The 27460-nt window shown below is 33.9% G+C and overlaps 3 protein-coding genes across 3 annotated transcripts; all 3 read right to left on the bottom strand.

The window, feature by feature from the left end:
- Positions 1-995: 995 nt before the first annotated feature.
- On the bottom strand, positions 996-6649 carry LOC126691843 (ubiquitin-like protein 5). Its single transcript, XM_050387074.1, has 2 exons — positions 6337-6649; positions 996-1236 (listed from the first exon to the last, which is right to left on the bottom strand). Exon 1 carries the CDS (start codon positions 6557-6559, stop codon positions 6338-6340), a length of 222 nt encoding a protein of 73 aa, XP_050243031.1. The 5' UTR covers positions 6560-6649; the 3' UTR covers positions 996-1236; position 6337.
- On the bottom strand, positions 996-26836 carry LOC126691842 (ubiquitin-like protein 5). Its single transcript, XM_050387073.1, has 2 exons — positions 26534-26836; positions 996-1236 (listed from the first exon to the last, which is right to left on the bottom strand). The coding sequence occupies exon 1, from the start codon at positions 26754-26756 to the stop codon at positions 26535-26537; it is 222 nt and encodes a 73-aa protein (XP_050243030.1). The 5' UTR covers positions 26757-26836; the 3' UTR covers positions 996-1236; position 26534.
- Positions 11056-17473, bottom strand: LOC126691840 (wall-associated receptor kinase-like 22). Its single transcript, XM_050387072.1, has 3 exons — positions 16558-17473; positions 14979-15071; positions 11056-12328 (listed from the first exon to the last, which is right to left on the bottom strand). Exons 1-3 carry the CDS (start codon positions 17444-17446, stop codon positions 11130-11132), a joined length of 2181 nt encoding a protein of 726 aa, XP_050243029.1. The 5' UTR covers positions 17447-17473; the 3' UTR covers positions 11056-11129.
- Positions 26837-27460: the final 624 nt, after the last annotated feature.

Here is a 27460-nt window from a genome sequence, read left to right as displayed (position 1 = left end):
ATTAATCTAATTTTAATTAACTCTACTCTACTCCCCTCATTCCCCCTTCAATCCAAACGGACCCTAAGAGATCATCATAGTACCTTCGATTCAGTTTTTTGACAATTCACAGTTTATCTAATGGAATCGTCCAGAAACTTTTGCCATGCACCTCTTCTTCTTCAAGGAAAATGTCGTCATATGTTGTAACATTTCAAATTCTTTAATGGAATTCCATTATGTTTTACTTGACTAGTGCTATTTGATCAAATTGCTCTAACCACAACAATGGGTTAGCTTGGGAATAGTGTAATCCAAATGTAGGCTCATTCAAGTATTCGATAAAAAGCCAGAGGAAAGGAAACTTTAACTAGTAGACAATCATTTTGAGAAGCTAAATAATGACAATAAGTATAGGGACATAAACATTTTTCACAATGGGTCATGTTAACGAGTGCTCTTAGGTCAATAGTTAATAATTCATTTAAGAAAAATTTTGGCATCACTTTTACGAAAAATGAAAAAAGTTATCGAAACATTAATATATATATATATATATATTTTTTTTTTCCCATAAAACTTTCTTTAAATGGATTGTTAACCAATGCTCTAAAAGCATCCGTTAGCATTTCCCTTTCACAATTACTGACATGATCTACCATGATTAGTGCATGATAAAAATGGCTTTAGCAGTGAACTCACGTAAAAATTATATTGCTAAATCATAACAAAGCCATATCAAGAATCACTAAAAACAACTGCTTCTCAGCATGCCCTTTTAGAGCCCCAGATTATGGCAGAACAGGTCTCATCTTCAACTCCACCTTCCCCCCAACACTCAAATGTAGATTTCACTTTTTTAAGTAGTTATTTTCTCAAAATAGTTGCTTATGCACAAATGGTTTAACTAATATCATGCTTAAGCAACCCAGCAGTTGTATGCCATTACCATCATAACCGATTTTTTAAGAATTTACTAATAACACAGGTGTGAAGATACAAGCAAAGAAACAATCTGCTCCCAAGTGATGATTTGCCTACAGCGCAATTTTTTATTTATTCAATGAGGCAGCAGTAACTAGATATGTGCATATCCCACACCTCCATATCAAGTGAATAGCTGTTTTAGGGATACATACATGATACATGCCACACAATCATTGGTCCAGTTGAAAAGCAAATCACATAGAATGTCTCTTCTAGATACCATAACACTCAGACACACTTCCAGTGCATTTTTTCTAAGAAATAGAACACCTGAAAAACAAATATATCAATAAGAGTTAGAATCCAAAAGAGCAAACAATGAAACTTCCATAATATTAGTTTTAGTTATTCAGAGTTAAAATGTTTCAGATATCGAAACAAGAGTTAACAGGAGAAAATGCTACATTGAATTTATCAAATGGGAAAACCAACATAAAAATCTGTGGTTACACCTATGGCCCTACTGCGTATTTAACTGAGTCAAAATTTGGAAAGAGGTTCACGGAAAGAACATGCTTGTTTCCTTTCTGCACAGCAAATAATTCAAAATTTGGAAAGAGGTTCACGGAAAGAACAAGCTTGTTTCCATTCTGCACAGCAAATAATTCAAATGGTACACTGCCCCACTAAATCAGTTACTCTTGGTAACTTTCGGTGGATCACTATCAAGTAACCTATGCTTATGACTTTAACTGCAGATTTTACTACATTCATTTTTTAAGGTGAACTTGATTTTCTTCTGGATATCCCTAACAAGAACCACAATGATATTCTGTTTGATCAGAGGAGTTGGGGACTACAAAAAAGAACCTCTCCATTGTTTTAATTGGTAATAACAGATGTCACACCAAAAACTTCTCAAACTTCTAATTAAAGGAGATAGTCCCATTGTTGCTAATTCAGCAAGAGACCAGCTTCAATATTGCCCAACAGAACCAATGGAGTACTAGATCTTCAATCTCCTCCACCCAAAAAAAACAAAAAACAAAAAACAAAAAAACAAAACCAAAAAAAAAAAAAAAAAAAAAACAACAACAACAACAACAGAGCATCACCTCACATATAGGATCAGATCTGCTAGTAATAATTATTGCATAAACAATCAACTTGCACCAATTTGAATCTCATCACCTTAATAATTTGCTGGGGTTAATCTCTACTATGAAAACAAGAACTTGGCATGTAAACGTTCTTCTAGCCTACAGCAAAGGTAACATTGAACTTATCCCCCCCTTCTTGGAGAACTGAAAAAATTATTAGAACAACAAAAGCAGAAGGTTGGGAGGAGAGAGTTATGGGGTAAAAGCGGCTTTCAAATCAAAGGAGAACTATTGGTAACATAGTACTGTGACCACCTGGTCAAACTGTCAAGTTTGTGACTTTGACAAATGATTGTATGTGGATTTTTATTTATTTTTTATTTTTTTTATAGATATTACATAGCAGTACCATCAAACAAAAGTAGTAAAGGGCTTATAGGTTAACAATTATGAAGTTTTTTTACTAAAGGTGGAACAAACAAATTGATTCAGCACTTAACAAACTCAAATTTTAACAAGCCAGAGAGTCTGATTCAGTGTTCATTGTTCTACTGCCAAGGACCTCCACGAGTAAGAGCATCTTGAAAAACTCTCATTGACAGAATGGAAATACAGAAACAGTCTTGACTACTGTGAGAAACACCAAAAAATTGGAAGAGCAAGCACCACAACATCCAAAATTTAATGTGGTTTGGTAAACATTATGCCTTCATCCACAAGCAACCAACCAAAATCCACTATCAATGATAAAGACTACAATCATCAATCAATTCTCACTAAATCTCACAAATATAAACTAGCCCAAATCAACAATACAAAAAAAGGCACCCTCACATTCATACACAAGTGAAGATTTTTCCTTATAACTCTCACACATAACAAAAGTTACACCACCACTCTATTTTCAGGGAATATCATACCTCAATGCTTTTTTTCTTATCACTATGAGATTAACGCTCTTAATAGGAATAAAGTATCACCTTGTTGTTCTTCTAAACCATGTGGGATTCCAAAATTAACAAGAAAACCTCAGAACTTATCCCCTCATGGGCTGGACTTAAGAAATCCCAACCTCCAATTCATGAGGTGCTTTTACTAGTATCCATTTGGGTATTTCCCTTTGCAACACCAACAACCCCCCCCCCCCCCCCCCCCCCCCCCCCAGGGGGTGGACTTGTGGGAAGCAGTACTCCTCCACGTCCTCAACAGAGGATGCAATCACTAGAATTTAGCTTTGCAACCATATTAATTACATTCTTCATAAATCTCTCTTTCTTCTATTCATTAGTACCCTTTCCCTATGGCGTTTTAAGGAATGAAAGGCTCCTCCCTACCTTTTGCTCCATTATATGCTCCACCTTTAACTGTCTCTCCAATCAACTTATACAGAATCTTGAAAGTCGACCCTTCATTGCCACCAAAGTATCTTTATTGACTTTCATAACTACATCTTTTAGATAATATCCATAGTCTTAAGTATCTAGCTGACCTTAAAAAATCAAATTGCTTCCAAGTTGGAGTATATGTCTCAATTAACTAAAGCTTTCCATTCAGATCTAACATATTAAAATTTACCGTACCTATTCCCACATTACACATTATTATTCACCTAGCAGAACCTACATCACAAGCTTTGTACTTGCCAACTCAATCTTTATTCCAACACATATGAAAGGAGTAAGTAGAATATAAAACCCGCAAAATTTAATGGAACCTTTTTACTAATAATTAGAACATCACCACTATCTTCATCCTCACTATCTGTCGTAACAATTGATGCATTTACAGGATATGCAACAAGCTTTTGTCTACTACAAATTTAACTCGGCTCAGTATTTCTTGCATTAATATTGATAATGTCCCAACTAATGACAATAAACACATTCCATGTCATTAATATCCATTTTGGGTCTAGACTATGATTTTGATTTCTTTCTATTAGAATTCCTCCCACACAATACACTCCTACCATGACTTGATTCAAACTTTACCACAAATACCCCAATTTCAAAATCATTCATTGACTTATTGAGCTTCTCTTTCTCCAATGAAATTATTATCATAGTATAGTTACAAGGGTATCATATGAAAGAGGGAGTGAGGTTAAGAGCAACAAGCCTTACTCCTACTTGATTCAAATGACCCCTAATGTCAATACCTTCCTCCATGTGCAATTGATACAACTCATCTGCAAAAATGAATGTTTCTAAGTGATTTTGACATGTGTATCTTCTTTAACATTAATCTTAGGTAGAAGTTTCATTCAATACACTATCATTTACCTATGGGAAGAAATTCAAACAGAGAGTATTCATTACATTCATCTCAAGTTATTCCCATTCATCATCAAACACAATGGCCAGTTTTGTCAACTTTCTATACAATGCCTTAATTAATACTTGCTTCTTTAATCAACCCTTCCTGCTGTAGGATATTGTTGATAATAATTTGCCAAATACTAAAATTAGGGTTGTGCATGGATTGGGTTTGGGATTGGGGTATTCCCGACATCCTTGGATTGAGAAATTCCTAAATCAACCCAACATATGAATCATGATAACTCTAACAACCAACCCCATCCAATCCAACTTGAGGGATTAGGTTGGGTTGGGATGTAAGTCTCAAAATTCAAAAAAAATCATAAAAAATTTAAAATAGATATATATATATATATATATATATATATATATATATTTATAGATTGAACTATTAATCGTGTGGCTTAGGTCGAGTTACTTGGGTTGAAATTTTGCCAACCTAAATCTGAGCCAACGCGAGCTTCGGGGGAAAAAAATTTAGAACCCAACTTAACCCATCAACCCATGAAAACCCAATATGAGGTAGCGGATTGGTTCCCTCAAGTCGGTAGGTTGAATGCATGCCCTTAACTAAAATTATAATTATCAACAAAAGGCTCTACCTCAAAATTTGTCCTCACCATCTTCAATAACTTGAAATATTCTTATACCGATTTGTTGTAAGAAACATTCAAAACAAGAAAATAATAAGCACCATAACACACCAAATTTAACATGATTTGGCCAATTCTATGCCTACATCCGCAAGCAATGCCAACCAAAATCCACTATCAATGAAGGATTACAGCCACATTCAATAATCTTAATAACACTCATAAACATAAACTAACACAAATCCCTATTACATCCAAAGGTTCTCTCACACAAACGCACATGGTAACACTTTGTCTTCTATATCTCCTATACACAATAAAACTAAACCACCACTCCATCTATAGGGTATATCATTCATTTCTACTTCTTTTCTTATCAATGTGGGATTATAACTATTCACAAGAATTAGCGCAGCTCTTTGTTATTCTTCTGCATAGTGCTGTGAGATTCCAAACCAACAAGAAAACCTTTAAACTTCTATCCTCATGAATTGAACTTAACACCAACAAACAAGCATCAAAAGAAAAAATTGGGGTTAAATTTCATCTAGTCACTTTCGGGAGGTACCACACAAACCTATTGGAAGAACTGAATGCATAAGATTAAACTATGATTGCTCAGCTCTTCACAATATCATGAAGCTGGACATCACAAAATTCCTTTTAAAATAGATGATGAAAAGTTATACTTTGTCTATGGGGATTTTATATAGTCATATATCTTCCAAAATATTTTCTTTTCTTCCTTTTCCAAAATCTTATTTTCCACAGTTTCTTTCTCTATGCTAAAAGCCTGCACTAACAATAGTTCTTCCCCTCAGTAACGAAATTACCACCCCCAATTTCCCAATTGAACAAAGATCAGCCTACTCCATATGCAAAAAGGGAATAGAATAAACTGAGACATATTATCAATTTAAATAACACAGAAGTAAAACTAAATATAAATCAATCGTGGGGTTTTTAGCATAATCAATGTGCAAGGAAACATCCAAGGTTTTTTTCAATAGAGCAAAGGAATTCACAATTCCTCTGTTCAAAAAGAAACTAACACATCCCTCGCTAAAAATTCAACAATCCATCTATATTACAATAAACCAAAAGTAGAAACAAGCACCTGCAATTTGCATATAGACACACACACACACACACATAATATATAAGAAGTTCTATCAGGTCAAGAGCAACACAAAATCCCAGAATCAAAGCAGTATATCCCAAATTCAGACAAAATAAAGCACGACCCAGAACTTCAAATCCCTCATATAACATAGCTATGTGTCCCAGTTGTCTAAATTTGATAGATAGTAATAGTTATCAAACAAAAAAAAAAAAAGAAAAAAAAAAAAAGAGGACAGGACAGCAGAGTGTTTTTTTTGTTTTTGAAGAAGTCGAGGAAACAAAGAATGGGAATTTAACCTTAGTAGTAGTAGAGCTCGAGGCCCATGCCATCGTGAATCTCGTAATCCTTGAGAGTGATGTGGTCTTTGTAGACGATGTACCATTTCTGGATCCTAATCTTGTCGGCCCTTGTACCAATCTGAGCCGCCACAAGCTTCTTCAGATCATATATGTTGTCATCCTCGTTGCACTTCACACGAACCTTCTTCCCCAACCGATCGTTCAGCACCACCTCTATCATCTTCACACTTCACAAATCAACAACCCCTTCTTTAGTCCCTCACACAAATTTTGGGGAGAACGATTGATAAGTCTTGTTAACAATGTCAAAGTCTTCAGGTCCTTTATAGTCTTTTCATTATTATTAGTTTATTGGAGTGCACTATTCTATTATTATGCAAAATTGTATTTTAAGTCCTTTCTTAAAAATGTAATAAATTATTAAAACTTGAAGAGTTAATAAAATAAAATAAAATAAACAAAATCTTGAGTCTCGAATTTTCAATAACATTTTTTTCTTGAGAAGGAAATTTTCAATAACATTTATACTTTGTTTGGAAGTTTGGAGAGAGAGATAGAGAGAGAGAGGAGAGTCGAGGGGAGAATGGTTATCTTCCATGTTATTTGGATGTTTTTTAAAATTAAGTAAAGGGAAGGGAATAATAATTTTTTCATAATTTGTAATTTTGTTAATATAGTAAAGGTAAATTTGGTAATTTATTTTATCAAGCATTTCTATGCTCTACTCTCTCTCTCTCTCTCCAAATCTCTCAAATTTGGAAAAATTAAAAATGAGGGGTTAGAAGTAATTAGAACTCCTTCAAATTGCTCTAAATCCCTCCCCTCACCCCTTAAAAAACATTCAAATAAGGTAATTTAATTTACTCTCCCTCGCTCTACTCTACTCACCTCCACTCCCCACCCATCTAAATAAGCTATTAGATTTGGAAATTTGTTGCATTTGGTTAAAGGAATTGTTTAAATATTGTGATTTCAAGTAAAAGTGAAAAATGCTATGTTTTTTCTACATTACTTAAAATTTATTGTAAAAATAATGTTGATGCATCACTTCAAATGTATTAAATATAGTGTATTTATAAAAGGAAACCCAGCATCGATAAGTATGGATTTTACTTATTTTTTAAAATGTGATTTAACTTTTTTTTTTATTTGATTAATGGAATTTTATACGTTTTGGAATGACTATTTAAGATAGTAGCATTTTTAAAAAATAAGTATTAACATAAGAGTAGTAAACTGGTAAAATATCTTATTTTTAAGAATTCAAATCATGATAAAAAGCAATCAACATGAAGTGGATACCTTAAGTTGCTACTAGCTTTCATTTACATTATGTTTGGATCGGTTAAAAATAGGGATAATGGAAAAGATAGAGAAGAAAATTGAGGAGAAAATATCATTTATCCTTATTTGGTTGAGTTGAAAACGTGAAGGAAAGAAAATGATGGAGCTCGGTATTTTTCATCCGAGCCTACCAAAATGTATCTCTCCGAATTTAAGAGAAAACCGGGTAGAAAATGAAAGAAAAAATCCAAATGACTTTTTTACCCCTGTTCGCTGTTGTCTTTCCGTTGCCAAAGTTGTGTTTTTCTTTTGGATACCGAGAACTTTCCTTCTTCTTAACACAGCTGCAGATACGAAAAGGGAATTTGGGAAGCTGCTGCGCAGTACTGCTATAGGCGAATTAGTGAGATTAATGAATGGAGAAATAGAAAAAGAATAAATTGCTCAAAGACAAAATAAATACGCCAAAAAAAAAAAAAATGAATTGCTAAAAATGAATATCCTTTGAAAATTTACATTTGCTTAATTCTAATATAGTGTGCATTTGGTTTCAAATTAAAAAGTTAACTTATTTTACTATTCAGTTTATTTTTGCTATTATATATGGGTCTCACTGCACTTTTTGATACTATTCATGGATCCCAATGTACTATTTTAACTAATTTTTACCTTTATCTATAGTATTTTCAGCAAAAAAATTTTAGTTTTAACAAAATAAATGGACTCCAAATAGACCCATAAAATGTTCCTTTTTGGCATATTGTATCCATTTCAATAAACCTTTGTATCTTATTTATTTTTTCTTGCATTAGTTTTAACTCTGAATCATCCCAAATCAAACAATAAAATCCTTATGGAAGAAATCACTTAACAGATTAGTAGTAGGATTATCACAATAGTTCATGTTGTTTGAACTCAAAACCAGCATTAACATCAAACGTATTCAGGTCATGCAGCAGCCTCTGCTGGTTTCTACTGCTATTGTAAATGGGGTAAAACAAACAGTTGATATGAAATTGCTAGCACCGAACAAAGGCCATGCCTGAAACAGTTACAAATGTCACATATACAACGCCTACCCAATTACTAGAACATGTAATTGAATAAGACTTTCTGGCTATTGTGAAAATTACTAAAACTCCATGATGATTTAGTTACAACTGATACTAATTTGTTGATTTTGTACTTATTTTGTTGGTAGATTGATTGAAGTGACACGTGGTGGGTGCAAAAATTAATATTAAATTTAGTATTTTTAAGAGTTAAATGAATTGTCTATATATTAAAATTAGAATTAATTTCTAACCTTGCATGTACTTTCTGATAATGTTTCTCAGATCCACTTGAAGAAAGCAGTGAATCAATATTGCTAAGAAGGGAAGATTTGAAAAAAAGAAAAAGATGAATCTTCCATGGGTTACTTGACAAGTCTTATGGTTTATTTCATTCCATATTTGCCACTAACATTGTTTCCTAGAAAGGCTTGATGTTTTTGATAAGTAAAAAGGAGTTTCATTTTTTTTTTTTTATAATCTTTTTTTTTTAAAAAGAAAAAAAAAAAAAAAAAAAAGGAGTTTCATGTTTGTATGTATTTGTCTTCTTTATTTGGTTATTGGTCATAACAACGTCATAGAAATTTCTGTAAGGTGGTTCATTCTTAACATTTCAAGTGGTTAAATTGCTATTACTTTATAATTAATGTTGTAATAAACTTTGAGGTTGAAATTGATTTTGTGTAATGCCTTATTTGCAAGAGTATAATCTACCTTCCAAAATACTAGGGGGAGAAAAGGTGCCAGAAATTATTAGGACTGAATGTAATAATAGTGTGGTTGATTAACATATTGCATGACAAGGGGTAAATAATCTAATTCCTATTATGGCTTCAAAATTCTACGAGAACTTAGTGGTTGAATGCATCTTTAAGGTTTTAATTCCTTTGAGGTGTGATTATTTTTACGTGAGTAACGATTATTATACTATTATGCATAATTTTCCCATGCATCCCTAGAGTCAGGCGACTATTCCTAGAAAATTGAGCAAATTACAACACACGAGAAAATCATATATTAAAGTCAATGTATATTCAAAATCCAAATTAACTTATAAATATAGTTTAATTTTGTGTCAAGTGACCTATTTATATTACTCAATAAGAAAGCTAAAATTACCTTCATTATTACTATTATTCAATATTTTTGTGTGAAAGCACAGGTTAAAAGCTAGTTAGTATAGCGTGTACTGTGTAACAACATAAGAGTAACCTTACTTAACTTGAGAAGGTCTAAAATTCATCAAAACAAAGAACTTCTAATGCATTACCACAAAATAATAATAATAATAATAATAATAATAATAAAAATAATAAAAATAAATTAAGACTCTTCGATTCATTTAGCAAAAAAAATTCTATCTTTTACAATTTCTTCAAAGAGATTTAAAGGTGGGAAAAAAGGGGGGGGGTGTTCTTTGAACTTGAAAATAGGTTTAAGAACTTTGGGTTATTTAAAGAAAATCGAACTCAATAATTTAATGTTCATGCTTTATAAATCCAGGCCTTTTTTTGGTAGATAATTTGATAGTTATAACAATGAGGGATGAGACATTTGAACTCTAGATATCTTATTTGGAAACATCAATATAATATAATTAAATTACAAGGCTCTTGCTTTAAAAATACACAAATTTAAAGCGCAAAACACTCAAATGCTAAAGAGTTGTCAATTGAAATTCTAACATAAATAAAAAATCTACTAATAAAGCATTACAATTGAAACTCTACTTACTACACCAAGGCCAAAAGGAACATAGGGGTTCCTTAAAAGCTAAAAATAGTTTTGGCTAATGAAGTAGAATGTTTAAATGTTAGTACTAAAGTTCTTAAGTGCGCTATTCCATTTTTTTTTAATAAAAATAATTTATTGGCATAATTATCCAATCTTTTTCTTTTTTTCTTTTAAGATACTCAATGACCACTAATTTTTAAGAGAGAGAGCGAGAGCAAAATAATAAGAATAACAATAAATAATTTTTATTATTATTGAATTAATTAGGTTCAAGTATTAACATATAAAACATCTTTTAACAATTTGATAGTGACAACTTACAATAGGAATGAGGAAATTCAACCTTAGCTGTCTTTATAGAAAAAACAAAGAGGTGCCATTTGGGCTAAAAACTCTTTACATCCTGTTATGCCATCTTTTGCCATTTCTCGCTTCTAAAAAGCTTTTTATCAATTTGGCTACCAGCTGTGTGAAATAGTTACAAAACAATTTGCAATAGAAGTTTGCTAAACCCTCTAAACACTAAAATTATACTATTAAAATTATCTTAAAAGCTAACAATTAAAATTATACTTCCCATGTCATTACCAAAAGGACCTAAACAAAACCAAACAAAGATATAATATAATTACTGCAACTCTAGTAGTAGGAGTTTAGAAATAGGAATATGATTTGATAACAGTTTACCACATGAAACAAAGATGATTAAGTACATAGTTTTTAATCAATCCGATTAGATGGATAAAATTGCCAGGATGATGAAGCTGAACCTGATTCTAAGCATGAACTGGCTGAAATTGAAACGTCATTTTGTGGCCCCATTTCTTCATTTCTAACATATTCAAGTTCTTCAAAATTTGGTTGAGCAGTAGAAACTTTTTGAACTCCCTCTAATTCCATCATGATCTCCATCATTGTAGGTCGTTTCTTTCCATGCAAGTGCACACATCTTTTTGCAAGGTTAGCAATTGCTATGACTTCATCTTTATTACGAACCTTACTTACTTGAGTATCAAGTATATCAAAGAGTCGATTCTCTTTAATTGAATGAACAAAATATGTAGATAGATTCCGACGTTCTTGTGATCTCGTTGAAGAAACTGGTTTTTCTCCTGTTAAAAGCTCAATAAGGACCACTCCAAAACTATAAACATCACTCTTTTCTGTAAATTGGCTTGTTTGAAAGTATTCTGGATCTAAATACCCAAAAGTGCCATATATTAGCGTGGTTACATGAGTTTGGTCAATGGCCACTGATCTTGAAGTGCCAAAGTCTGCTACTTTTGCTCTATATTTCTCATCGAGGAGTATGTTTGAAGATTTTATGTCTCGATGGTAAATGGGTAGTGAAGCTTCTGAGTGTAAGTATGATAGAGCTCCCGCGATTTCCGTGGCAATTCTTAGGCGCATATCCCATGTTAGCAATGGAAAATCTTCATTTTCATCGTGGAGATATTGAAAAAGTGTGCCGTTAGGAACAAATTCATAAACTAACAAAGGAACTTCTATCTCCAGACAACACCCAAGTAGTTTAACCACATTTCTATGATTGATTTGTGAAAGAATGATAATCTCATTAACGAATTGTTCAAGATTTCCCTCATCCACTTTGTTGCACCTTTTAATTGCCACAATTCTTCCATCAGTTAACATTCCTTTATAAACTGTACCTTGTCCACCTTTACCAAGTATTCTATTTTCATTAAAACGATCAGTTGCATTTTTCAACTCCTTTGAATCGAATAATATTGCCTTCTGAACATTGTTTTCATTTAAAGATTCTCGTTGTTGTAATAACAAACCACCATTCCTTTTGAAGAATTTTTGCTTGAGCATGATTTTGTTTCTTTTCTTTATCACTTTGTATAACCACCAAATAATGAGTAGTAGAAACAATAGCCCAAAACTTGGACAAATAACTGCATACATCAATCAAATAAAATAGAAATATCACATCAATCATTTTTTTTTTTTTTTAAGGTTACAAACATCGGCCTAAATTTAGGCTATATAAAAATATGAATAAGTGTAAATAATGGTCAGTTTGGATATCGCTTATTACTGAAAAATGAAAATAATGTAGTAAAATAATTTTTAGATATGTGAATAGAATTGTGGGACTCAGTTTTAATATTAATTTTGCTGAAATCCGCACTTGCAGAGCTTGTGAACAGCGCACGAGAACACACAAAAAATTGCTAGATGCGCCGCTATCCAAACCCAGCCTAGATTTGAACATAATTATGATGATTTGAAAACATCTTTCCTACTAAAAGTCGCCAACTTTTTTTATTTTACATTAATATGTTCTCGCAATATGCATAGCCTAAATTAGCGTTACCTCCAAATTAATTTCTTAAAAAAAGAAAGTTGCTGTTAAGTACTTGATTTTTCAGGAAACAGTTCAATGGTGTAATGCTTTTTAAAATTTTTTTTTTAAAAAGGCACAGTAAGGAACTTATGAGTTTGGGATATGTTGTCGATTATCTAACTTTTCAACATTTCCCTAGGTCAGTCCTGCCTTAAATTGATGAATTCTTATAAAATTATTTTCTAAAAACATATTATTTGTATACTAGTGCGCATCACTAAAATCAACCGTTACTATTTCTTGGGACTAACCAAAGTCCTTCACTCATTTATCCTTTATACTTTCTTCCAATATTTAATACCTCCCATCTTCTTCATAATCTTTTCTTAACCCTTTTTTAATGAAATATTATTAGATCCACTAAAAGAACTGTTGATGTGGTCCTCCCAATTAATGAGATAATGTCATTTACACAAATGTACGAGTGAATTTCCTAATTAGCATAAGGAACAAAAAATAAAAATTATCACGTGATGTCATATTTGCATAAATAATGACATTTTCTTGGTTGGAAGATTAGGAAATACCATATTAGCAATCCTTCGGGTGGACCTGATAATTTATTTTTGTAACAGAGTCACATTAACGGGTATTATTAGAATAATTGTTAATAAACTATTTTAAGAATATTTTGATACCACTTTTATGTAAAATAGAAAAAGCTATCTTTTCCTATAAAAACTTCCCTAAAAAACGTTCTTAGGGCATCTACTAATTTTTCCTTTCTTGACTCTTTAAGATTCATCTCTTTCCCCAATCGCCACCAATATGCTATGTTTTCAGAAATATGTTGACTATTATCAAAACAATAAGTGAAATTCTTGACCCCTTTCTCATGAACAATGAGTGAAAAACATGAGGTTGTCAAGGATCACTTGTGGCGCTGTGCAGCTACTTCATTTTGCATGCAATTTGAGGCTGTCAAGGATCACTTGTGGCGCCGTGCAGCTACTTCATTTTGCATGCAATTTTATTTTAGTTTGAGTGTGGTGGTGCATTTGAGCAATTTGGTAAACACCCCTTGTCCTCTCTTATTCCGTAGTAAGGTGTACAATAAAAAGAGAGAATATATTTTTTCTAGATAGATTTGTAATTTTCGTGGGAAAATATAGAAGAGTGATGAGTAATGCAATTCAACTAACAGTCTAAGTCTAAAACTATCAAGTAATAGGAGAGTCCATTAATAAGTCAATAATAATAGTATTTAATTAATTAGATAAACAAATAGTAAGTTTTTATTGATGAAATAGGACAGAAAATTTGGACTCATAATAGGAGGAATGCGATATGCCTAAATCATTTAGTGATAGATTGCCAAGAGAACAGAAATTTAAAGCTAGTTGACTTTTTTATGTGCTTCTTTTCTAGACGTGCATTTAATTTGTAAACTAAAAGTGTATGAAATAGTCTTTTAAATAATAAAAAATTATTTTTTATTCCGTTAACTATCTCGGAAAGTACAATCAAGTCATCTCCTATCTGTTATGATCTTACTAGTTAAGAAAAACCAGTAAAAAGTAATAATCAGTTGTACCGTCCCGCTTAAATGTCATGAATCTTGTGCTATATGCTCTAGCTCAGCTCAGCTTGTTAAGAGTATTAGCATAAAAAAATATTACTTTATTCTATTTTATCATTTCAAAAAATTACTTTATCAATTATACTATTCTATTTTATAATATTTCTAGCATTCCAAATTTTTATTTTCCTATTCTACTCATTAAAATAATATATCTACACAATAAAATAATATTTCCCTCAATCACCATCATTTATTATTTATTTCTCCCAATCACCATCACAATAAAATATTATTATTTTTTTTTAGAATTATGCTATAGTGTAATTCTATCTAGAATTACACTCTAGCACTATTGCAAAAAAATTTGCAATACTTAGCAATAGCATTTCCTGATGCAATACATTTTGAGGCTTGAAATGCCAAATATCCCTTATATTCGGCATTAGTATTCCCCAATACTAATGTTCTAAGATATCAAAGATCTTATTATTATTTTTGGGTTATGTTAAGCTGTTTATAGGATAATTGTTAATAAAATATTTTAAGAAATTTTTAACATTATTTTTATGAGATATATAAAAAATTATTAACAGAGTTAATTACTTTATCATTTTTTAATAAAATATTTTCAAAAATAGTTGCTAAACCAATAATCTTCAAGTTTAAGTTAACATACCTATAATGGCTAACATCAGCCGAGATCGAGATCGAGATCGAAAGTTGCACTTGAAACTGCCTTTTGCATTCTTGGAGTCGCATCCATTTGTAGCTGATACGAATAGGATAACACGCAAATTAATAAATTCATTAATCTTTTTGTGCTTTTTGGTGTTTACATACATATTATTCTTTGCATTCATTTATATCTAGGATGACGGACAAATTATTAAATTCATTGAAATTTTGGGCACAAATGCACAATTTGGTGCTCACTCATATAGGCAACAAAGGTTTCAAAAGTACCAAGCAAGTATGTTGGTAACTATTAATTTGGTCTCGATATTTCAATAGCGGATAATTTGGTTTTTGTTATTTTCAATTTGCCGTTAATTTTTGTTATTGAGTTGACAGTTGAAACTTAAGACCAAATTACTGCAAGTTGAAAATATCAGGAATTAAATTGACTACTACAAAAATGTTGGGATCAGATTGACAATAACCCCATAATGGATAGACCAAAATGATATTTTCTCCTTTAAAATAACATTGTATTATGTATAGTTAAAAAAAAATTAAAAGAAAATTTTACTGTAAAATGAATAATCTCTATTTCAAAGATGGATCACAGTTTTTCGACTATATCTTTTAGGACAAAGTTTGACGACAAACTTTATACCTATAGGCTACAACTTCACTTAATATTTTTTTATTAAATGTGAATGATAACAAATTCACCATTAGATTACATTTTTTTTCTTATATGTCATCCCTAATTCTATGCTTACCAAATTTTCAGAAAATCAAAGATCAATAGTTATATCATCAATCAAATGTTTAAATTTCAAGTTTTTTGTAGTCTAAAATTATTCAAAAAAAAAAGTTTATGAATTAACACAAAATTTGACATGTGTGTTAAAAACATAAATAATATGTAATTTAAGATTTTCAAAATATGTAGTCATATTATGTTTTTTTATAGTAGAAATTGTAGCCTTAGACTATAACCAAATTTATAACCAAACTTCATCTATCTTTTAGCATCCACCAGTTGATTATCTTTTATACCTCTTCTCGACATAACCAAACATGATTTTATTTAATATAATTACTCTTTAGTAACCATTCCAACAAAATATACCAAGCATTGTCTTTTCAAAAGCAAAGTTTGTAATATACAGAAAATAGCTATTAGGCCTTTTTAATGGTCCATGAGTTAGGCAAGTTATTATGGGGGCGTAAAATGGATTACTATAAATAAAAATGGTAAAATATTATTTTTTTTCCTAAATTCTACTTTTTTTTTTTACTTTAAAAAGTTCTTTTTTCATCCTTATATTTTGTAAATAGTTTTTTCAATAATTTTGGAATAACCGAATAAAAGTAGACATAAATTTTTTTTTAATAATTTAGGGGTAAAAAAAATCTTTTTTAAAGTTTAAGAACAAAAATATAACACTTTCAATAGTTAATGAAATATGAACTTTTAGAGATGAAAAATAAGTTTTTTGTAAAGTTAAAAAGACTAAAATAATATTTTACCAAAAAAACAAATTTTAGAAGAAAAAACAAAGAAATATAAAACTGGTTTTACTTACGTTGACATCCCCTGGGAGGGTAAGGATTTCCTTGGTATCCGTAAGCACATTCGCAAGTAAAGCTGTCGAAGTCCTTGTCCTCGTCTGAGAAAGAACACCTGACATCGTGTCGTTTCTTGAGGGATTTAAACATGTTCCGGGAGACATTGGTCCGCACTGATATCGCCCATTCCAGCACTACAGGAACGGTTTCCCAGTATTGCACAGAAGAGGGATCTGGTTTGTTTGACTCTAACCAATTTTGGTCCATTAGGAAAGCATACTTGCACTCTTCTTCCTCCGTTACTTTTGATTCATTGATACTTCTGAATTCTACATGAAATTCTTGCTGGTTTGAAGGAAAATAGTCTGACTCGCAGCAGTTGAAACCGGAGCATCTAGTTCCTACGATAATCTTGCTTTTATTGCAATGCGATTTGCACCCAAAAACCACAGGACCAAGTCCGGTTATTGTTGCAAAGTTGTCGCAGCCAACAGAAATGAATGTGTTATAATCGAAGGAGAAGTTAGAGGGACTTCCTGAAATGTTCAAAGCTGCACCACTTCCCGAGCTCCTACAGCCTTTCGAATATATGATTGGCATTTGGACCTGAACCGTAGGATAAGAATTATAGGCACCGCTACTAATATTGATTTGCAGCACCTCCTTGTCAATACTAGTTAAGAAGGCTTTAACAGAGCTGCCAGTTCCATTGCAAACAACTTCGAACATCTTGTCCATGTAGCAATGAGGTCCGATTCCAAACGGGTATGGAATTTCAAGATTTCCACAACTACTATAACAATCGGGTTTTGCAATAGGTGCTGCTTCCGCTTCTGCTTCCGCTAATTCATATGTCAGCAGAATTAAAATAGTAATTCGCATTACAAATTGCACAGCCATTTTCATATTTGGGTGTGAGTTCAACAAATTAAACATACCCATATATTTATGTAGCCTCACGAGAAAAGTACATATAAGATATTTCATTTACTTGGACCTCATGAAATGGACAGAATCAAATGCATTTCAAGTTTCAACCACATGATAAAATTCCAACTTGCACGCATTAATTGCTGTCGGTGGAATTTGTTGGGTCCCAAAATTTATATTATTACAAAAATTATCAATCACAACACAAATATTTTATTTACGTGGAAATCATGTTCTCTTTGAAGGGAAAAATTACAGGACAAACTTCAAATCAATTTATTATTTATCAAATTAATTATAATAATTTTTGTGTATATCTCACGACTAAAGAAAAATATCTCTTGTTTTTCTTTGCTATTATACATACTAGTTATTTCTCTCAAAGGCGGCAACACTTTACTTTCTCCTTTCTATTTTCTTTTCCACGCATAGCTCTCTCTTGCCTATCTTTTTTTCTCTAAGCGTTTGTACTCTTGGCTGTTCTCTCTCCTTTTTCTTGTGCGGCTTCCTCTTTTTTTGATCTTGCATATACTCTCTTTGTGTCTTCTTAAAGAGTAGTGAGTTAAAAAAAAAAAAGAGTTTTTTTTTGCTTAAGTTGTATCTTTAAGTGTTGTTGTCATGCCCTGAACCCAACAATACAAATAGGCACGTGACAATGACTGTGCGCTCATAAAGTTTTCACTCTATAAGTGTGCAAGGCCTTTTTAACAACAAAAAATTATCCCCAAAGAAAATTTCATCAATAAAGACACAATCATCCTCAATAATGCAATTGTCAAAAGATCTCCAAAGTACCAATTGTAACAACAATCCAAACCTCATGATCGTTAAACAAAAGATATACTAATTATTACAAGATCATCTTATTTAAAAAATTCATTATCTCCTTTCAAGCGTACACTATTAGCAAAAGTCTCAAAACTTGCTATTCTTCATAATTTGAAATTGGAGGGGAAAAAGGGAGGGGGGGGGGGGTTGAGTTGATAAGTGATCAAAGTCCTAATAAGTTTTATCAAGCAAATAGATCTGTAAAATAATAAGTTGTACATAGATCGAATATTTTAATCTTACATATATATCATAGATAGATTAGAAAATAATTAGTTTCCCATCTATTAAAAAGCTGTAATTTACAATAGGTTCCAAAAATACATAAGCAGTTTCAAGGATTCAAAATAGTTCAAATACTTAAACATAATTCATATTCTTAACAATCTTTTATGACTATGGTCACATTATATTCTCATGACTGGGCATCAGATTCACAAGAAACTAGTTCCGTGCTAATATATATCCCTCATTAGCTAGGTCCAGAAACATGATAAGCTTGTGATGCCCCAGATAGAACTAGTTTTGGTACCAATGAATAACCCTTATTGACTGGGTGTCAGAGTCAAAACATAGTTAGATTGTCTAAAATCATATACATATCAAATCATAGGTCAAACAAAAATATATCTCATTCAAATACATACATACATACATATATATATATATATAAATATATAACCATATATTTAGTAATAAAATATATTTGTGATAAATTCTTTATTCTTCACTTTAAATCAGTAATAAAATTGAAATAAAAAAAATGTAACAATTATAAACAATATTTAGTAGTTAAAATATAGTAGTATAAGCAAAATGAAACCAATTAGGATAAGGTTACTTATCTCATCTAACTTACCACAAAAAAATTTATCCCTAACATTTCCTCTAAAATTCTTAGATATCACCTAAAATAATTTTTTTTCAAGTACCATTTACTCAATAATTAAATAATTTAAGAAAAACTTATAAAGGTATTGGCCTAGAGAAAAACTACTAAAAATATCTAATAAATTCTCATTATTAACTCTCCTCATAAATGACAAAAATAGCATTACAGGAGACTTATCTTGTATTTCAGAACTATCATTAATTTATATATATAAATTATATCTCTCACCAAGCCTAAAAGCATTAGCACTGGGACTTTCAGATGCCATATCTTGGCAAATTTTAGCATTTTCGCACAAAAATCAAGTAGCATCAAGAATTGTAAACACCAATGTGGGGGGTAAAAGACTAATAGGTCCATGTTGATGTCTACACTGGGTCAGGGGTCCAGCCCAAGGAAAAACCCCTCCTCGACCATGGGGAGAATCCTCCTTGGCATGGATATAGCTGAGAATAAAAGAGGTAACCTGCCACTGGTAGTGACACTTCATATTGTTCCACAGGGCAGGAAAAACACTAAAGTAGAAAAGGACAACGGAGAAAAAGGAAGTGTCTAAGGGATAGACTATCATTATTACATTTAGTGCCTTGTGCCTAACACAGCCATACTTCTCTGTCCTTACAACCACTCCGAACAACTGGAGGGAAGGGCTGATGGGACAAGTACCTACCCTAGGGACCCCATTCAGGAGGAAGGAAACTACTATAAAAAGGGAGTAAAGAGAAACAAAAAGGCGGGGCGGAGACCCCTCATCACACTAGAGGCACCAGAAAAAGCTCCCCGGACCGTGCCGAGGAGCAATCTCCCCTGGAAAACTCGATCCTTGAAGAACACTGTGATGACCGTTGTCCATACACTAAACCCTAGCTCTTTGGCCCACTCTCTACAAATTCATTGTACCAAGCTCACTGGTCTAAGGTCCCATGCATCTTGGGTTTGGCCAGAAAAACGTGACCCTACAATTGGCGCCGTCTGTGGGAAAAGCTTGTGCGTTAGCAAGTGCAACGGCTAATCACGGTGGGATCAAGCTCCTGCCAGTAGGAGTCCATCAGGAAGACTGTTGTGGCGATGGTACAAGCTACACGAAAGCCTTTCCATTATTTCCCAAAATACATCGTCATTGCCATAACTCAGCTTCCACTCAAGCCCACACTTCGAAGCGTTGATTACGTGGGAAGGGTTGTTAAGCGAAACGTGGTCCTAGGGGCTTCTGACGTCAGATGTGTGCCCCGGGCACTTGACAAGGGACTAATTCTCGTGGGCCTAGTAGTCCAATCCGCTGAATCCCCCTCTGGAGAAAGAAGTTGATGGCCAAACCAAAAACTTAAGTGCTAAACAGAACCAAAGTCTTGCATGGTCCTCGGACTCAAACCTATGGGGAAACTAGTCACTTCAAAAGTTTAAGTGCTAGACAGAACCAAGGTCTTGCATGGTCCTCAGACTCAAACCTATGGAGAAACTAGTCATTCCAAAATTTTAAGTGCTAGACAGAACTAAGGTCTTGCATGGTCCTTGGACTCAAACCTATGGGGAAACTAGTCACTCCAAAAGCCTAAGTGCAAGACAGAACCAAGGCTTGCATGGTCCTCGGACTCAAACTTATGGGGAAACTAGTCACTCCAAAAGTTTAAGTGCTAGACAGAACCAAGATCTTGCATGATTCTCGGACTCAAACCTATGGGGAAACTAGTCACTCCAAAAGCCTAAGTGCTAGGCAGAACCAAGGTCTTGCATGGTCCTCAAACTCAAACCTATGGGAAAACTAGTCACTCCAAAAGCCTAAGTGGTAGATAGAACCAAGGTCTTGCATGGTCCTCGAACGCAAACCTACAGGAAACTAGCTACTTCAAGAAAGGTCTAAGTCCTAGGCGGAATGGAGGTCCTGTGTGGTCCTCAAACCTCCGGCTTTATGGAAACTAACACACAACGATACCTTTCTAAGTGTTTAGACTAGGTACAGTCATGCCTCGATCCTCGGACCAGACACCTAAAGCGAGTTAAAGTTGCGAATATCGTCGAAAACGTGGAAAAGAACCCTAGTACCTAGCGACCCACTCAGATAGTTTATTTTAGGTTACACGTCCTCAGGCGTCCACCTCGTTCGCAGTACAGAACATGCGGCTGTTATCCCGGTTAGTCTTATATAGTTAACCTACTTAAAGTCGGCATTGTTGTGCCCGTCAGTTTTGATAAATTCAAAATGATAACTCTTTACTGGCAATGACATCGGTTCTAAGTACCGTTCGGAAGAAAAGACACCAGCACATCCATTCACGAAATAATTATTGCATAAAAGAAAGGATCAAAATGAGATAAAATCATCTTTTATTAGATAAAGAAATAGTACAATGTACATAAAAGGGCTTAGACAAGCCTATATCAGAAGCTAACTATAAAAAAAAAAGGAGGGCACACGGGAACGGTGAATCCTCAATCTAGCTCCAACAGCAATAGCGCAAGTACGGATGGCACCGGTGGTGGAAGAGAAGAAGAAGCGGAGGTGCCCGATCCATGACCTTGCTCTAGCAGTAACCAAGCAAGTCTGGATGGCACCGGCGGTGGAAAAGAAGAAGAAATAGAGACGCCAAAATCTCCATAATTGCTCTAGCAGCAATCGAGCTAGTATTGCTCTATCAGGAACCGAGCAAGTATGGATGGTATCAGAAATGGGAGGCCCAAACCCTCACATGCGTGGCACACAGTGTCGAATGAAAATCCCAGTGTTGTCGCACAAAAAATCTGATGCAACCTACAACTGTTTCAGATTTTGGCTGAAGGAAGAGAGACTCCTTTCTTGTCCAGTCGAGAGGGAGAAATATCTTCAACCTTTGCCTCCCTTGCCCTAATTGGGCCATTCTGAATCTCAGAGATACCCAAGGCTTCTGAAGCGGGTTTTGTTCCTTCACCCTCACCCTAACCATGACCATTTCACTCCCTAAATCTCAGTCACTCTCATAGTAGAGACTTTGAAAACATTTGGGGAGTTATAAACCTGAAAAACTCAAGGGTTTGCAAATAAAGAGGGACGATCTCCCACCACGCGTCTTATATAGGGGACAAATCTGGAGGCAATCAATTTGCCCTAAATCTCCAAGAAGGAATTACAAACGAGATCAATCTCGCTCAAATTCCAAAGTAGTCTTTAGCTGTTGGATTTATGTCACCTCGTGAAAGGGTCCTAATTAAAGCGCGCCTCGTGTACCGAAACGACAGAAACACGGCTTGGATACACTAAAAGAATGTCTCACAGACAGGAACGCGCCTCAGGCAAACGAAGAGACTCTGGCATTAATGGAAGGCAAGACTTGGCAAGTCGTGACAAAGGCCCGATGTCACCAAAACCCTCCTCTCTGTCCGAGGAGTCGAACAACAGGATTTTGAGGGGCTATTGTGGGAGGTAAAAGACTAATAGGCCCATGTCGATGTCTACACTGTGCTAGGGGCCCAACCCAAGGAAAAACCCCTCCTCGGTCATGGGGAGAATCCTTCTTGGCATGGATATAGCCGAGGATAAAAGAGGCAACATGCCACTGATAGTGACACTCCATATCGTTCCACAGGGTAGGAAAAACACTAAAGTAGAAAAGGACAACAGAGAAAAAGGAAGTGTTTAAGGGATAGACTGTCATTATTACATTTAGTGCCTTGTGCCTGACACGGTCATACTTCTCTGTCCTTACAACCACTCCGAACAACTGAAGGGAAGGGCTGATGGGACAAGTACCTACCCTAGGGACCTCATTTAGGAAGAAGGAAACTACTATAAAAAGGGAGTAAAGAGAAACAAAAAGGCAGGGCGGAGACCCCTCATCACATCAAAGGCACCAGAAAAAGCTCCCCGGACCGTGCCGAGGAGTAATCTCCCCTGGAAAACTCGATCCTTAAAGAACACCGTGATGACCGTTGTCCATACACTAAAGCCTAGCTCTTTGGCCCACTCTCTACAAATTCATTGTACCGGGCTCACTGGTCTAAGGTCTTATGCATCTTGGACTTGGCCAGAAAAACGTGACCCTATTGATAAAAAATTTGCAATAGTGCTACAATGCAATTCCAAAGGTAGAATTGCATTGTAGCTCAATTCTAAAAAAAAAAAAAACAAATATTTTTTTCCTGCTTTTCTCTCTCATCACACGGTCTCCCATCTCTCTCTGTCTTTCTGTCTTTCACTCACTTTCCTCTCTTTCTCCCTTTTCTCTACAATCAATAAAGCTCTATCGTGATCATCAACCTATGGGTAAGTACCAACGGAGCTCCTCGGATCATCCACCGTGATCATTCACCGTGATCATCTTTTTTTCCTCTCTATCTTCCCTTGAATCAAGCCTCCATGGTGGAGATGTGGCGTGGGACTCATGGATTGATGGCTGGTGTCATCTTCCGTGGTGTGGGTTTCATTTTTAGTGGCTGAGTTTCATTTTTGGTGGTATGGGTTTCATGAATCAACGGATGGGTTTCATTTTTGGTGGTGTGGGTGGCTGGGTTTCATCATTCCTTGGTTCGGTGGTTGTGGTTTTTGTGGGTTGGTGGCGGTTGAGGTGGATCATCGATTGGCATGGGTTTTGACCGTGCGTATGGGTATGGCCGTGGCTTTTTTTTTTTTTTTTTTCCTAGTAGTGGTGGATTTGTGACTGATGTGGTGGTGGTGGTGGTGGTGAGGGTTGCCGTCGTGGTGGTGATTTTTGGTGGCCGTGGGTGATGTTCATGGATATATATTATTTTATTGTGTAGAAATGAGAGAAAATAAATAAATAATGTGTTGTATTGTAAATGATGGTGATTGGGGAATATATTATTTTATTATGTAGAAATATTATTTTAATAAGTAGAATAGGAAAATAAAAGTTAGGATGTTAAAAATATTGTAAAATGGTATGATATAAATGATAAAGTAAATTTTAAAATAGTAAAATAGAATAGTTTGTAGATTACAAATGCTAATGCTCTAACAAATAGTACGCTGTTTCTCACACTAAAAATCCGCATAGTCCTAACATTATTATTATTTTTTCTTTACTTTCTGCCGCTAATAGTTCCTAGTAATAAAGCTTATAAAATATATTTTTTTTTTTGAAGGGGCCTATAAAATAAATTATGTAAAGGACATCCAGCTGGACCAATCTTCTTCTATACGTGTGTTCCTCCTCTTTTTTTCTTTTTTTTCGCCGCCATTGATTCTCTTGAGATGGGGACAAACAAATAGCGATCATGAAAAATCAAAACACCTGACACTTACGAATGCACCATTTTTTTCTTGTTTTTTACGAATTATGCTGGTCTCACAATTTGTGGCACAAGTTGTGCCACAAGGCATAACTCTTTTTTTACATGTGATAATTGAGAATAAATCTAGTACCACAATAATTTTCATTATTTGAGTCACAATTTACTTTTGTAGTTAGTTGTAAGTGGTGAAAATAAAATGATAGGTCCATGTAGGTCTATAATTTTACTACTCATAAATTATCATGTGATAAAATTATAGTAAAGTTATGAAATTAGTTATGGTACTAAAATTACTCGATAATTGATGACTTGTCAGACTTCAAGCCTAGACTAGCTACTAAACTTTTTTTGCATTCCCAGCCTCCCCTACTCCATCACTTCGGTACTATTTCTTGAAGAAAAGCATTTGCAGAAACTTGACACCCAGCACAACAAATCTTGACACAAACATAGTAATCTGTAATTTCTATCGCAGTTAACGCAATAATGGGCATAGAAAAGATTAGGTTTTCGAGATAGAAACAGCTATTTTTAGCGTCCAAAATATCAAAATATAAATCTAAACCATTTTTCAATTACATCATAAATTTAGATAGTGTCATTATTGACCAAAAATACTCATATAAAAATATTTTAATTTCATATAAAGTTTAGATTTGAGGAAGAATGAGATTTCTTAAGCTCTTACTTTAAGTATGTCGTCAGTCTTTTTCTACTTGAATATTCTAAGTAATCTACTTCAAAAAATATCTATAATTATAAGTTGACTTAATTAACTTTTATATAACTATGGTTTCAACCTAATTTTCTAAAAACTCCCTTAAATACTTAATAATATTTGATGGGGTCTAAATTAAATCTAGTCCGTCTATGGTAGTTGTCTATGACCAGATCATGTCCAAAGAAGTTTTACAAGGAAGGAAGCTCAACATAAGCACCATAAACATGAATAGGATCTGTCCATGAATATCGTGATCGTCCAAATTAGGATGGTTGTCCATGGCATGCAAGGGTATGGACGACCTAACAACACTTAGCCAATTTTAAAGGAGCTCTCTACAAGCTCTATGCAATCATACCACGATCTGTCATTTTAGAACATGGTGAGGATTCCTCGAAATTCGCTCCATTAATCCATTTTCTCCATTAACTCCACACATCCCCCATGATGATGGTGGATCCGAACAAGTAGACTCACTCCTAAGTCTCTATAAAAGGATCAAGTCTCAATAAACCAAGGTAAGTTCTACTATTCACTAATTCACCATCCTTGTGTTCTAGAGAGAAAATTGACTTAAACATCGGAGGGTCCTTGGCCAGCTCACACCGGCCACCCTTGATTTTTTTTTTTTAGGCCATTAAGCCATCACTGTAGCCCGAAACATTCAGCCGACTGATTTTTGTGCATCATCAATATTAATTATAAAATTGAACCCACAAAAAGATTTACTTAAATACCCCTACCTTTGAAGTCATTTTTTTTTTTTGAGTATTATACCTATAATCTCTATTAAATATAGTGAAATTATTCAGAATTTGTCCTGTGATTTTTACCTTCAAGAAGAAAGAGTTTTTCACGTAAATTTTTGTATTTTTGTGAAGTTGTGTTTCTACTGTGTTTGCTGAAATTTATTGATAATTATATAGAATTTTTCCCAACAAGAGAGAATTTATCTATTGAAAGAAGACTGTGTTATATTGCTTAACTTACAAAATGATCATGATTTGTACAATATATACTAGCAGAAAACAGAAACAGGAAAGATCAAGAATCAGTTACACAATCTGAGGTATTTCTAGAAGATGCAAATAACCACCTCTCCCACATGCACACGTACGAACACTAATGGGTTTAGTATACAAGTTGTTAAAAACGACATCGTTGCACTTATAAGAAACGGCATCGTTTCCTTTTAATCAATAGACGCATTTGGCTTTCTTCTTAGACGACACCGTTTTCGCCGTTATCGTTGGAACAGTGTCATCATCTTCAATTTCTTCAATACTGCAGCTTGGGCTTTCAAGTAGTTATGAAAGAGGCAAAACAAGAAGACAAGACAGTATAGTGTTTTTTTGTTTTTTGAAGAAGTAGAGGAAACAAAGAATGGGAATTTAACCTTAGTTGTAGTAGAACTCGAGGCCCATGCCATCGTGAATCTCGTAATCCTTGAGAGTGATGTGGTCTTTGTAGATGTTGTACCACTTCTGGATCCTAATCTTGTCGGCCCTTGTACCAGTCTGAGCCGCCACAAGCTTCTTCAGATCACATATGGTGTCATCCTCGTTGCACTTCACACGTACCTTCTTCCCCAACCGATTGTTCAGCACCACCTCTATCATCTTCACACTTCACAAATCAACAACCCCTTCTTTAGTCACTCACACAAATTTTTGGGAGAACGATTGACGAGTCTTGTTAACGATTGACGAGTCATTGATGTTGAAATTTTTATCAATTTCTATAAACAAATTTAATCCAACTAAATATACAGCCAAAAAAATCCGTCACTTTCCCATCAACCAAACAACCTACTTTCATCACTTTTTCAACAACCCAACCACTTCTAAATCACATAAAATTTCTCGATTCTATAACAAAAGAAAAATTTTACTGCTAAAATTTATAACAAAAGCAATATAAAAAAGGAGGTATGGAAGCAATAGAATATGAAGGCTGCTCTAGAGGAGGACTAGCAGCAGGATTTTTTGCTGTTACAGAATCATGCTAGCAGGTGGAGGTTGATAGTCAACAACTACAGAATTTAATGGAGGAAACAAAGGAGGTGCTAAGACAGTATATGAGAGAACATTAGACAAATTATGAGACCAAGAATGAAAAGGAAATACAAACTTATGAAAGACTACATCCCTAAAAATGAAACATGACTAAGACTGCAAATCAAACAATTTGTAACCTTTAATCCCAAAAGGGTAATCAATGAAGATGCAGGGTCTAGATCTTGCTTCAAATTTAGTCCTATTCCTAGATAAGGTTGAGGCATGGCAAAGATAACAAATTACTTGTAAATGTAATTATTAAGGGA

Source organism: Quercus robur, chromosome 7 (genome assembly GCF_932294415.1).
Source record: "Quercus robur chromosome 7, dhQueRobu3.1, whole genome shotgun sequence".
NCBI lineage: Eukaryota > Viridiplantae > Streptophyta > Magnoliopsida > Fagales > Fagaceae > Quercus > Quercus robur.
The sequence above is the reverse complement of the archived record's forward strand: the minus strand, read 5'-3'. Positions and strand labels throughout refer to the sequence as shown.